At 37.4% G+C, this 15,027-nt stretch overlaps 1 protein-coding gene across 1 annotated transcript in view; it reads right to left on the bottom strand.

Moving 5' to 3' along the window:
* The window catches only part of KHDRBS3 (KH RNA binding domain containing, signal transduction associated 3), a 191,074-nt gene that overhangs the window by 25,846 nt on the left and 150,201 nt on the right, over window positions 1–15,027 (bottom strand). Inside the window, 1 exon segment of the mRNA NM_001133889.1 lies at window positions 14,405–14,487. Within this exon segment, the coding sequence (NP_001127361.1) occupies window positions 14,405–14,487 (83 nt within the window).

Below are 15,027 nucleotides of genomic sequence, written 5' to 3'. Positions count from 1 at the left end.
GGGCACTTATATTCTAATAGAAAACGTCAAATTTCCCTTTGGAATAAGGTATTTTTGAACAATTTGGCCCACTGAAGGTCTCAATAGTTGTTTGCAGAATGAATGTATGGAAGACATTACAGAAAGGCCAACAATTTATTTTTGGGGGAAACAAGTATTTCCTTGGCAACTATCTGGTAGGCACTGTGCAAAGTGCTTTACGCGTATTATCTAATTTATATAGTACTTATTACTCAAGAAGAACAGTTCTCAACCTTTGGTTGCTTATCAGAATTATCTGTAGAGTTTAAAGAATTTACAGATAGCTGCACTACACCAAGACTCAGATTAAAAAATAACAGGTGATTTTCTTGGCACTCTTTTTTTTTTTTTTTTAAGGCTGCATAGGTGACTCTTCTATATAGCCAGAGTTGAAGACTACATCAATTTTCACATTAGACTTACAATGGTACCAGATTTCTTACTGGGTTTCTAACAAAGAAATGTTTAAAACAGATGCAGATTTACACGTTATCAATTCAACTGAAGAACACACATAGATCACCTTTCTGATCAGTACTGCATTAGGTGTTGGTGATATAAACATGAGTACAAAAGGGTCCCTGCTGCTAAGGGACTCTATGAAAAGGAGATGGATTCTCAACAGTCCAGCAGGTTCTGCTGGAGGACAGAGCAAGCACAGAGCATTGCCAAAACACAGAAGCCTTAGTACTTATAGGACATGGAAGAGTGGGATGTGAGGTGAGGAGAATCACTGAGGATTGTTGGATGGTATAACTACTCATCCGAGAAACTGGTAGCTCTGTTGCAAGCAATCTGTCAAAGACTAAAATACAAAGAAAGGCAAATTGTCCTGTTTGCACCATTTTAGAACATTCTAAAAACCACAATATCTTCAAAAGGTATATTTGAGATTAACTAAGGAGCCATGAAGATTTTGATGACAATGTACTTTCACAAGTTAGACTTCACATTTTAATAGGTTATTGAGTCAAGTATAAATGAGCCATAACTGTGAAACTCAGTATCAGGTTATATTACATGAGTGAGTGACCTGAGATGAGGCAGAGAAGGAATTGGGGCCAGGTCAGGAAGGGCCTTGCTACCGGGTGTGATGGCTCACACCTGTAATCCCAGCACTTTGGGAGGCTGAGGCAGACAGATCGATTTGAACTCAAAAGTTCAAGACCAGCTTGGGCAACATGGCAAAACCTTGTCTCTAAAAAAAATTCGAAAATTAGCTGAGTATGAACATTAAAGAGTAAAGTGACAGTGGCACCGTCTCGTGCCTGTGGTCCCAGCTACTCAGGAGGCTGAGGATGGAGAATCGCTTCAGCCTAGGAGGCGGAGGTTGCAGTGAGCAGAGATCACGCCACTATATACCAGCCTGGGCGACAGATTGATACCCTGTCGCAATCAAAAAAAAAAAGGCCTTGCTAAAGTGATGACTTCGAACAGAAGAAACAGTCTTGTATCAATTATTTAATCCACTCTGTTTCAAAATAACTTGCTAGCACTAGCAATATTGCTCTATTTGGTGGGATTAGAAACTGCCAAGGGTGAATGCCACACACCTCCCTTAAGAAATCCCCTCCTTTTTCAAATTGCCACATATGCTTTACACCCTTTGTAATCAGTTTCCCTGACCATAAACTTCAAAGAATCCAAGGGGCAATCATTATCCTGGAGAAGCACATGCAGGGCTCCACTGGAGCTGTACTAACATATGGTATGTGTATGTATCCTGTATTGTTTTTCCAAAATTCCAAAAACTGGAATGTAACACATATTTAGCTTCGACAGTTTTAGATAAAGAATTGTAGAACTTTAATGACAGCTATTGATAGCATTTATGATGTATGACATGCTTTCCATAAATGACATGCTTTCCATTTCGCTTAACTTTACAACAACCCTATGAGGTCAGTACTATTACTGTCATCCCCATTTTACTCTAGAGCACAGGTTAAATAACTTGCCCATGGTCACACTTTAATTTACTACATCTTTATGCAGCCTTAATTGAGACACTGTTTTAATTATATTACTTTGGCTAAGACAATATGCATAGGTTTCTTTTCCTCTATGTAAGATGTCTTATTGGGCTATATACCTATATACATTTTTTATTTCCAATGTCTCTAAAATTTAGCAATGTTTAAGACTATATACAATACTTTTTATAAATCACTTCTAAAAGGTTGCAATTGGATGGAATACTTCTATTTTATAAACTTACAAACAACATAAATTCATTTTCACGTGGTACAGCAATCCTTATAAATGGTAGATAAAGGAAATACATGGAAGTTTTAATGATTATTTTCCTACTTTCTAATGTATATGTCTACTTTTTGGTCCTTTACAGAACACTGAACAAAAAAGCATCAGAGTAAGAAAACAACCAACAAAAGAGCAAAGTGTTCACGCCTTTACACTTGCAGTGTGCTCCAAGTTAGGTTTGTGATGCTCTGCACAGAAAATGAGTAGATATGAGGTGAGCTGGAAGCAATCTATCACCTGGTGATAACAAAGGTGCCAATGATTATCCCCCCATAGTCAGTACTACTTACAGAGCACCAGCAAAATGCCCAGCAGTGACAGATACATAAAATAAAACACAATCACAAATTCCGAGTGCCACATGCCAGGCTCCATACTAAACTGTTCAAGTATATTCTCTCACTATGTTTTGTAGGTGGGAAAATTGAGGGTTAGTGAAAGATCACATACACAGCTAAGTGGAAAGGTCAGGTCTGCCTGACTCCTAATCATATAATATTTTCACTCCATCTTGTTTAATATATTTTGGAATTGACTATCTTACTCTAATTTCTGGGAGATTAACCATGTCAAAACGCTGGGTACACATACTTTAAGACATCGATCAAAGAGAATACAAAAAATAAAACTACAACTCAGTTACTTACTAAAATTGGGGTAAAAATCTAACCATAATAATACATTTTGTAACTACTAAGAAAAACTGGGAGAGAAATATAGTTACCATTGATATAATCACTTATTAGTATGCAAACCATTTTTATATCAATTATTTAATGTAATTGTTACAATTCTGTGGACAACCTAAATTCAACACATCCCAAATGAACCTATTAACTTTTTCCTAAATCTCATTGCCACTTAAATTAATTATATCACTATCTATCCAACAGGTTGAGAAACTGAATTTATCACCTACCCCCCTTTCCCAGAACTCTTCCAGAAATTGCTTACTCTTTTCAATTAAAGAACTCTTAAATATATTCACACTGTCAGACACTCACTGTTACATTGTAAGTTCAGGCACTTATTATAAAAATATTGAGTCATAAGTCACAAATATTTTTAAGGCTCTCAATGCACACTCATAAATTACCTTCCAAAAAGGAACATATCCCTTCATGATGACAAACACAAGGGAAAAATATGATCACACCATGTCTGAATATTATTTCAGTTTCTAAAGTTGTGAGTCTAACAATGAGGTATGAATCGATTCTGGGGAATTCAGGCAACGACATCCTCCATTACAAGTCAACTTGCAACAAGTAACTTAGAGCTCTGTCCTCAAGTCAGTGCTCCTGACACATTTTAGGACTAAACAATCTGAATTAAATGAGCCTTTAACAACTTTTTATTGCACAAATAAGGTATCAAAATGGCATGCATAATTTTATTTAGATTATTTGTTGGGATTTTATTGACTGGAGACATTCTCAGAAAAGACTATAATAGTTTCTGGATATAATACTTAAACTCATAATAACAACAGCTACATAGAGAGGTAGTATAGCAGAGTGCTTAGACTGCCTGGGTTCACATGCCAGCTCTAGCACTCACTCTCCATGAGTTCAGGGAAGTTTCACCATCTCTGTGCCACAATTTCCTCATCCATAAAATGGTATAATAATAGTAGCTACTGGCTGGGTGTGGTGGCTCACGCCTGTAATCCCAGAACTTTGGGAGGCTGAGGCAGGCAGATCACCTGAGGTCAGGAGTTTGAGACCAGCCTGGCCAACATGACAAAACCCTGTCTCTACTATAAACACAAAAATTAGCTGGGTGTGGTGGAGCACTCCTGTAGTCCCAGCTACTTGGGAGGCTGAGGCAGGAGAATCACTTGAACCTAGGAGGTGGAGGTTGCAGTAAGCAAAGATGGTGCCACTGTATTCCAGCCTGAGACAGAGTAAGACTCTGTCTCTGAAAAATAAAATAAAAGTAGCTAAAAAGGCTATAAAATGCTTACAATGGTAGGCACCTACTACATGCTACTATAGCAAATTTATTGAACTATTATGTATATTACATCTGCTATCTCACTTAATTACAATGTTGTAAGTCAAATAGTCATCATTTTACAGATGAGAAAAGACTCAAAGAAGCAACCGAGTCAACATCATAGAGCTAAGAAAGTAGTAGAGCTGACATTCAAATCCAAGCTTTTGTGGATTTATAGTCACTGTCTTTTTTTTACTAATAATCATGCTACCTCATTTTAAAAGTCAGAAATTATACAAAAGTTATTATTCTCTTCCATCAAAGAGACTATATATGCAAGATTTGTAGAAAAAATTCTTTAAAAAATAAATACATTTTAAGAATGTATGAAACACGAGGAATAAAACATGGGAAGACTTTAGAGTAGGTCTTTATCTTACAGACTTAAAATTCTATAGTGAAGATTTAAAACTGGAGGTTTGATCATCAACACAAGCACTTTTTAGAAACCCTGTCACATAATCTACATTTTAGTAATGAACCTGCTTCCCTGGTATGTTCACTCTCTGCAGCATCTGTCATTGCTATGAATGGCTGATCATAAGTACTGCTGTAGTCTTCTCAATGCTATTAAGCAGATGGCAGCACTAAATCCAAATGATGTAGTACATATCCCTGGCGGACTTTGTTTTCATTTACTACCATTATTCTACAATTCCTCAGCGATAAATCTCATGTATTCTCAAGAACATTAAAGAGTAAAGTGACAGTGGCAATTGATTTACTGCCACTAGCTTGCCTTTGCCCTGCTACCGTGTTGTCATACACTTGTGGAGATCATGCATGAAGATTCCATGTGGTGGTCTTCTCTACATTTATAGGAACCTAATTTTTCCCCCTTACTGGCTGCTTTTGAGTTAGGCAAAAGAATGTAACCTTGATCTCAAAGAGAACAGAGTATGAGCACTACCTGATATGAATTAGCTATGTGAATTTGGTCAAGCTCAAATTCTGTGAATGTCAACTCCTTCTGTAAAATTAAGGAATGACAATCCTACAGAAGTTCTTAGGAATTAAATGAAATAATATGTATGAGAGCACCTAGATACATAGTAACTCACACTTGGTAAGTACGCAATAGATATTTCATTCCTTCAAACTTTGTTAAGTAAATGAATCTTGAAAAACATTTTCCTTTTTTATTAGTTTAATTCTAAAGAAATTCCTGATGAAGATACAAAACTTCTTATTTTCAATATAATCAAGGCATCAGATTTGGTAGGACACTGTAACTTAGTGAGAAGCTCAGTCTTGCTTCTCAGACTCATCTAATCAAACTTTCAGTATGAGCAGTGTTTCAGGTTGTCCACTGACTGGTGACACAAATGCTCAGTGCAGCATTCACCAAACCCCAGCCATTCAGGGACAACTCTCAGGATATGCAGTATACTTGACATCTACATACACACCTATTCTGTTTGTGACTTCATACTAACTCTCCATGTTAACTTTCTTTTACTTTAAATAAACTTGCCATCACTGAATTATAGCAATAATCATAAAATCATGTGTTTGATATGCTAACCACATTCTTCCAATAACTTTATAATATAATCATTAAAATTTTTTAAGAAGTCTGCCCATGTAGCATCTGAAATCACATTGTGAGACGTCAATGATATGGGTACTACTCTTTGAAAAACACTAGTATAATGGAATGAAAATGGACTTTGAAATCAATAGTGTCATTAAGAGTGTCACTCAGCCTACTTAAACTCTGAGTCTCAGTTTTCTCAATAATAAATTGAGGATAATATCCACCTTTTAAGGTTAAAATTAAGATCACAGGGTGGTTGTGCGTGTGTGTGTGTGTGTGTGTGTCTGATACACCACAGCAGATGGTCAATATATAACAACTATAATAAACAGCAATATTTACACATGCTAACACTCAGTCTTGGGCTGTTCCTTCCCTTTTCCCTGTCAGAGCTGACAAAGATTCTCTGCTTGGCTAAACTTTAGTCAGCCTCCTGATCCTTCTCCTAGGCCCATCTGTGGAGCTCCTTGTAAAATCCAGTTTTAAAAAAGAACCTTGCTGAGTCAGTTTAGCAAGAACACGCCACCCATGATATCTGATCACCCTCAATATCTGATCAGGTTCCTTATCCTCCATCATTCCCCAGGGGAGGGGATGTCTGACCATTCTGGCCTGCCTCCGGCAAGAATCCTGTTAGGTCGGTTCAGCCAAAATCCCCCCTACCACTGATGTTTCCCTCTCAGTAATTTTCTATCTCCTGACCCTAGCCCGACTTCTCGGCTATGAATTCCCACTTGCCAATGCTAGATGCAGAGTGGAGCCCGGTGTCTCTTCCCTACTGCAAAGTCCCAGTGCAGTGGTCCATGTATCTATTGCAGTGGTCCTGAATAAAGTTTGCCTTACTGTGCTTTAACAAGTGTCACCAAATAATTTATTTTTTCTTTACAGGGTTGTAGCTTCAGTTTTTCACCCCTGTCTCTACTCTTTTGTTTTTTTCTTACCATGGGGTCCTGAGAATTCAGTATTTACAGGTCTGTGGGGTAATTTGGGTTGATGTCTCGTTTTTTGTTGATGTCTACATAGTACTGTGTTAGAAGTATTTCTGTTGATAGTTTATAATGCTCAATTTTTATTAGCACTTTTTGAGACCCTTTATGTTCTATTTAGTTTATGATCACTATAGGAGCCGAACAGTTCTTTGGAGAATTTATACTTATTCAGAAACATAGACTAAAAATATTATGATAGTTACTAGGATTGTAAATAAGACATCAAATGTAAACTAATTCCACTTAGTTTAGAATAAAATAAAGACATTTACAAGGGGTTTCCAGGAGTCAGAAATGGTCTGTGAAGATTCAAGCGAGGTCGGGGCAGAGGAAGGGCTGTGAGGGCTGAGGCCGTTATCACCCATTCATTTTGATTCCTATACTAGCTACTCAGAAGCCGCGTACCCACAGGAAGTAATCAACATCTATTTATGAGCCAATGTGTATTAGAATAATTCCAATATTGTAAAGAATAGTTTATGTTTCTCTTCATAGTAATTGTGTCAAAATCTTGTTACTCATTAAATGTGTGAAGTTAGACAAACAATGCTTTTGTTTTATACTGTAATGTTAGCATTATCAAGGTCATTACAAAAATCAATCGGGAAATGTATCTGAACCATACTGAATTTTTTATAGGAATTTTCATTTGTACTCTGATTTGAATACAAGGTATTTGAAAATTGGGAGAAAAAAATTCCTAATTTATAAAACCTCCAAAGAGAAACTTGTTTCTGTAACACAACAGTGTCATAATAATGAGGACCTCAGGAGTTTAAAAGTCACTATGGAAAGAAGCCCTTCCACACAACAGATCATACTCAACGGTAGCCAGGCCGCCTTGCTGTCTTATTCAATTTTGTTTTCAGGTGGGATATGGCTGTTGACCTTACTGACTCCCAGTGTATAGGAAATACTGACACTGACCATCCACAGGGGAAGAAGCCCTTTGCAAGGTTTCCTCTCTCACTATAAAACATTTGTTCGCACAGTCCTTGCAGGTTTCCCAGAACCTGCTCTTCGTAGCCAGTCTTGTGTGAAACAACAAGCGAAGGAATTTAGAGCTGCAGAGGATGGCATGAACTCAGGCTCACACTGTGCTACCTCCCTATGCAAACCATCTCATTCAGTCCTCAAGCAGAGACAACAGAGTGGACAACAGACTTCCCTCCACACAGTTTACAAAGACTACATGCTTTTCTGTCTCTTTCAGCCTTCAGGCAGGCCCTCTAAACGAGAATCTTTTTACACTGTTCTCACAAGTAGAAACAGTTACACATTTTATAAAAGGAGGCTTAAAGAGGTTAAATAACTCACCCCAAATTACAGATCCAGTAAATGTTAAAGTTGGTGTCTGACCATAGGTCCGTCAGACTCAACCACTGTGGCACCGGTCTCTGTTTCTGATAACACATCGTCATAAATAAAAATGTTTCTGACCTTGTAACTGTAATGTGCTTATGCGTACTATAATATTACTAACCTATATTTTAAATAACATACAAAACATTAAAATAGACATTTAAAAAGTAGGAATATGAGGTGCCGCTTTCCAGTTCTCTCTCTGCGGCTTGTGGACTGTCTTGCTTACCCCTAAGTGAGTATATGCCAGAGACAGACACAGCCAGAATCATTTAACTCAGTGCTGTCTATGAGAAGACACTGTAATAGAGAGCTTTCCAGTACCCACATGTAAAAAAAAGTAAAAAGAAATAGGTGAAATTAATTTTAATAATTTTTTTAACATTCTTTTTTTCATACAAAGTCTCTGGAATGTGGTGTGAGTTTTACACTTCCAGCACATCTCAATCTGGACTGGCCACAGGTCAAGGGTCCACAGCTCCATGTCTAGTGGCTGCCATGGGGGACTGAGCAGCTTTTACCTCTGCTCTGTACTCCCTCCTACCACACAAAATGTCAAAGAACATTTGCAGAACAGCTTTGTACTCTAAAAGGAGGCCAAGTGCAAAATTCTTCACTGATACTGAACTATAACTGTAGCATAGCACGTACTTTCAAATTCTGAATTGAGAGAACTACTTACGTATGAAATCTTACGGAACCTGAATTGTCAAAATCAAGACATGTTAGATTAGACATCATGGCACTGCCTACAGGTGCATCTGAAAACTGGGTGCTCCTTGACAGCAGTGGCAGTAAATGCTATTCACTGAAAGGATCTAACGTAAAAGTGGAAAAACAAATTTCTTAATTTCACTAGTCTAAGCCTACAACTTTAATATGTATATTTAATATAAATTAAATTCCCTATTTGCTTAAGGTAGTCCAAATTTGATAAGGCAAAACTTCTAGTTCATATTGAAGCATAATTCCTAAGAGATTTTAAAGCATCACAAAGTATTAGATTTTTGAATACTGTATATGGGAAATATAAACAGTAATTAGTCCCAGCAACTGTAATCAAAACCATGACAAAAGAAGAGCTGAAAGGCAATGGAGACAGTACAAAAGAGAATGTTTTGGCACTGAGGTGATTTCTTTGGGCTTTACTTCTCTGAATTTGGAAATGAGGAACATCACTTATCTGAATTTGGGAATGACATTTTTAAACTTGAATTTAGCAATATCAAAGGGGATGCAGAGAGGGGAGACAATTTATGTAAAGTAGATGAAATAATGCCAAGCACAAAAGAAATCTAAGATGATGGCCGTGATGATTTCCTTGTTAATGTCTACTATTTGATACTGGGGATGATCTGAAAATCTGCTATCCTAACTGGTTCATACCAGGTTCCTAATTCTGAAACATGCAGTGTTGTGCTTAAACTGGTGTTAGAGTATGTGCATTTTATGTGCTGAATTGTGTACCTTGCCTTCTGAAATTCATATATTGAAATCCTAATCCAGTACCTCAGACTGTGACCGTATTTGGAGACAATGCCTTTAAAGAGCTGATTTAAATTGAAATGAGGCCTTTAGAGTGGGTTTTAATCCAATCTGACTGGTGTCCTTCAAAGAAAAGAAAATTTGGATACAAAAAGAGACACCAGAAATGTGAGTGCACAGATAAAAGAGCACGTGAGGACATGGAGAGAAGGCAGCCATCTGCAAGCCCGGGAGAGAGGATTTAAGAAGACTGGAGTGTTTTATTATGGCAGCCCCATATAGTAAACTAATATGGTGCATAGAACCATTTCTTCACCCCATGCTATATATAGCTGCTTCCTTTCAATTTATAGCAGAGAAACTATTTAGTGTAAGCTAAGAGTGCTGTAGTGGAAAAGATACTAATATATAGTTACAGTGAGACCTCAGTTCAAAGTTTGTCTCCTTTGTGTAAACTGTACGATCTGAAGCAAGTTATCTAACTGTGTGAGCCACTGTTTTCTTCTTTAAAAGGGACAGATGTTTACTTGCCATGTTATGAGGATTAAATGAACACTCAAGAGTATCTAGCAGTGGCCTCTGCACTTGTCCATGTGAGCACTTCTCATACAGTTCTCTGTACTCCCTCAGGTAAGACAAGTTGTAGCAAGGAAAAGATCACTTCAAAGAAGGTAGACTGGCTGTCACAAAAGACGCTTCTTTTAGTGAATCTTTCCTGATATTTAAAGGGCTTATAATTTATAACATATCAGTATCTTAATTAGTCTCTGCCTCTGGGCTCACCATCTGCCAATCCAGCCTTCACAACTGTCATCTAATTAATTTCTCTAAATTCAAGTATAAACGCATCATACCTTTACGTGTAACTCTTCAATGGCACTGTCTCAGCTCCTTGTGGAGGAAACATGCTGTCACTCCTCCTGGTCCCTCTCTCCCCACAGCTCCTGTGTGCCACATATTCCAGCCCTACACAATTATGTGTAGTTGCCACACAAAACTTACCGTTTCATGCCTCTGTGACTTGCTAGCCTTACTCTGTGAACTGCTCCTCCCTGTTTGTCACCTGGTGACTACTACTTATCCTTCACTTTCTCAGGTAAATGTCCGCAGTATTCCCAACCAGAATTTAGCATAGCCATCTTATGAAAACAATGAATTTCTCCTCAGACCTCTCACGATAATTAGAATATTACATTGTTTTAAAATATTTATATTTGTTTCTTTCAAGTCAGTAAGCTTTTCAAGGATAGAGTCTCCGTCTTAATAATCTTTGTATTCCAAGCATCAAGCATAATGCCTAGCACAAAATGGACATTCAATAAACACCGATTGAATAAATAACCAAAGAATAAATGCTTGTCATCTATCATATAAATATACAATCAGAGCTTAAAGTAGGAAGACCATGAGCTTTAAAAGCCTGGGTTCACATTTGGGATTAGTCACCTACTTCTCTGAGCCTCAGTTTCATCATGTATATTAACTCTTGCTGTTTTCATTTGTATCAAAACAAGACATGTAAGTAACAGATTAAATTCCATGCCTGATTTAGAGTAGGCTCTAAGTAAATGCTAGCTTCCCTTAGTGATCTATCAGTTTACCCGCAGTCACATTTTGACATCACTCGCCTTGACAGATCACAGGATTTAATAGGACAAATGCTTTAAGTTTGGCTCTTTATATCAAATATCAAAAACCAAAAGATCACATGGACTATAATCTTGTATTGTAAATATACTTCATAAAGAAAGTTACATTTTGGTTTCTACATCTATTAACTGGAGGGAACTCTATTTATTGTATAGGACTGGGTTGATGCCTGTGAAGATCTACTGAAATCAAATACAAAAAGCATTTAGCATAGTATCTGAAACACATTAAAAACTCAATAATAAATATTAAGTCGCTTCTCTTTTCTCCACAGAATGAATCGAACTGTAAACATCACTATACTGTGATACAGTTCAAGCCAAAAAACATGCTTGCATTTGAAAATCCGACACACTGAACAGAGTCATGTGCTGCATAACAACGTCTCAGTCAACAACAGACTGCAGGTACAGTGGTGGCGCTATGATATCACAATGGTGCTGAGAAATTCCTGTCACCTATGACATCTCAAAGATCCTGACCCTGTGCAGTCTATGCAAATGTGTGTATTTATGTCTTTGTTTTTAATTTTCAAAAAGGTAGGCCCTGTGTGGTGGCTCACACCTGTAATCCCAGCTCTTTTGGAGGCCAAGGTGGGCAGACTGCTTGAGCCCAGGAGTTCAAGACCAGCCTGAGCAACATGGCGAAACCCCATCTCTACTATAAATACAAAAATCAGCCAAGCATAGTGGCACATGCCTGTAATCTCAGCTACTCTGGAGGCTGAGGCACAAGAATTCCTTAAACCTGGAAGGAGGAGGTTGCAGTGAGCTGAAATCACGCCACTGCATTCCAGCCTGAGCGATAGAGGGGAAAAAAAAATTTACAAAGTAAAAAAAAAAAAAAAAATTAAAATAGATAAAAGTATATAGAATAAGGATATGAAGAAAAGAAATATATTTGTACAGCTGTACAATGTATGTGTTTTAAGCTAAGTATTATTACAAGAGTCAAAAATTAATAAAAACAAGTTTATAACGTAAAGAAGTTACAGAGGGCTAAGGTTAATTTACTATTGAAGAAAGAAGAAGACTTTTTAATAAATTGAGTGTAGCCTAAGCGTTTATAAAGCCTGCAGTGGTACGCGGTAATGTCCCAGGCCTTCATATTCACTCACTACTCACTCACTGACTCACCCAAGAGCAACTTCCCGTCCTTCAAGCTGCATTCATGGTAAGTGCCCTGTATGGGTATGCCACTTTTTATCTTTTATACCATACTTTTACTGAAGTTTTTCTATGTTTATACATATTTAGATATAGAAATACCATTGTGTGTCCACTGCCTGCAGTATTCAGTATAGTAACATGCTGTTCAGATAGCCCACACTGCCCAGATGTGTAGCAGGCTACATCATGTAGGTGTGTAAGTACACTCTATGATGTTCACACAATGACAAAATTGCCTAAGGACACACATCTCAGATCATATCCCAGTCGTTAAACGATGCATAACTGTATAAACATCCCATAACAGATACGGGAACAGAACTAACAGAAATGTGCAGTGAGCCTCTCACACAAATGTACCAGGGTTAAGAATATGCACTTGACAGTCACACACCTGTTACCATTTTATCAGCTGTTTGGTCACAAGCAAGTGCCAGAATCTTTTGGTTATGTGACCTCCTCATCTACAGCAATACCATCAGCTTTATAGTACTGTTGTCAGGACTGATGTGTTCAGACAACCTAGACTGTAAGGCCTTACAGAACTTATGGAAACAGTGCCAGGAATACAGTATGCACTCAGCAAATGCTGTGGGGATGGGAGACTTGCTTTGCTAGGATATTTAGACTACATACTGAAATATTTGTGGATATTTATGTTTTTAAACAAAATCTGAGAAGGACTTATTTATAAAGGGTACATATCTTTGAGTTAGAATATCTGACTTAGAATTTCATCTTTTCACTTTCTGTGCGATTTCTGGCAAATTACTTAATTCTGTGCTCCTCTTCTTCATGTATACAATGAAAACAATGCCATATACTTCATAAAGTTGCTGGGATACTTAAATGAGACGGTGTATACAAAGTCTTATCAAGCATTCACCACATGCCAGTCACTGGGCTCCGTAAGTGTTAGGTCTACCCTCAACACACTAAAGGGCACAAACACGATATACAGGCTTCCACCAACAAAGACCAGTTGAGAGTCAAAGTTTGAAGGTTACTCAATACTTACAAGTTACAGAAGAATAAAATTTGGTATGAGCAAAAACAAAAAGTTTTTTTATATCCCTATCTACCTCAGTACCAGAGTTAACAAATAAAGAGAACCTATGTGTTCAAAGCTTGACTGGCACTGGACGAGTTCAAAAGTGAATTTCTGTTTCATCAAAATCACCTCATAGTCCATATTTTCTTATGCTTCAGAATCACTATAAAGTCAATATTTTGTTTTATGTGTATATTTACCTTTGTCTTCCACTTAGAATTTTAAACATAAAACAAAAGGTTTCCACATATTTAGGAAAACATTCTCAACATAAGAAACACTAATTTCATGTATCAATGAACATCAAGGTAATATTATCAGAAGAGGTAACTATGAAGCTCTGTTTTGCCTCTGGTAACATTTAATTATCTGTGGGTAAATATTTCTTTGGAAAATAAATCACAACTAAGTCATTATTCACAGGTAGGAGTTTGAAGTTGATAGAAAACAGGAGAGCTGCTACTTAGAAACTGAAATGTTCTATGAATGGGAAACAAAACTTTTGACACTTTCTTCTCCAGGCACTGACAATGTAGGATACTTACACATTTCCAATGTAATTTTGGGCCTTAAGACTAAATAGTTACAGACTTTGAGGCCATTGTTCCTCCTCAAAATATACTGAACATTTAAGTTGAATTTTTAGACTAAAATTTCAGTTTTTATTTCCCAAGCCTGATTTCTTTAACATTATAGTAAACTTGGGTAGGGTAATACATGCTGGTTGCTAGAACAGACAGGGCTTCTCCATTTAAACAAATACAAAAACAGGGCAAGCCAATTACCCTCTCTAGCTGACTGCCATACTTTTCCCAGAATATATGAATGTGGAAGGGAATGGTTTCTGTTGTGGGGTCTGGTAATAAAGACTGACTCTTACCTTTGGGCTGGGGTGCTATAGCTGTTATCATAGGAATCATAACTCTGTTCATCATAAGCAGTGCCATATCCATCATCATAGTCCTAAAACATAACAGGAGAAGTACAAAAACATTCAGAGAAGTTTCTAAAAAGAAAGAAGCATTCTGCTTTTAGCGAATTTCCATTAATTCAGCTAGCATTTAATTATATGTCTACTTATAGTGTAAAGAAAAATATAGGAGTGACTTCAGTGAAAATGGTGAAGAACTTCCACACATTCTTTCTACAAAAGCAAAGAGCAATTGGTAAAAATGGTCAGAATCACCATTTTCAGAATCCTGGAAATTAATCAAAAGATTGCAGAGCTCTAGAAAACACTGTCTTTTTTCTTTTTTTTAAATGGCTGAATCCTGGTAAGAACAGTGAGCTTTGCGCTATTCTAACTTGTCTTATTCCCATGCTCCACTCCCCAGCTCTGAAGGAACCTTGAAAACCAACAGCCACCATCACCAGGAGTCTGGATGCCGCTGGAGGGGGCAGAACAAGGCTGGAGTTCTGACAAAACCCCATTCCTAGAGAACTGTCTTCATTTGACCTGACTCAGACTACACCCCTTGCAAAATGCCTTTTTCCTCAGGGTAT

This window comes from Pongo abelii, chromosome 7 (genome assembly GCF_028885655.2).
Source record: "Pongo abelii isolate AG06213 chromosome 7, NHGRI_mPonAbe1-v2.0_pri, whole genome shotgun sequence".
Taxonomy (NCBI): domain Eukaryota; kingdom Metazoa; phylum Chordata; class Mammalia; order Primates; family Hominidae; genus Pongo; species Pongo abelii.
The sequence above is the reverse complement of the archived record's forward strand: the minus strand, read 5'-3'. Positions and strand labels throughout refer to the sequence as shown.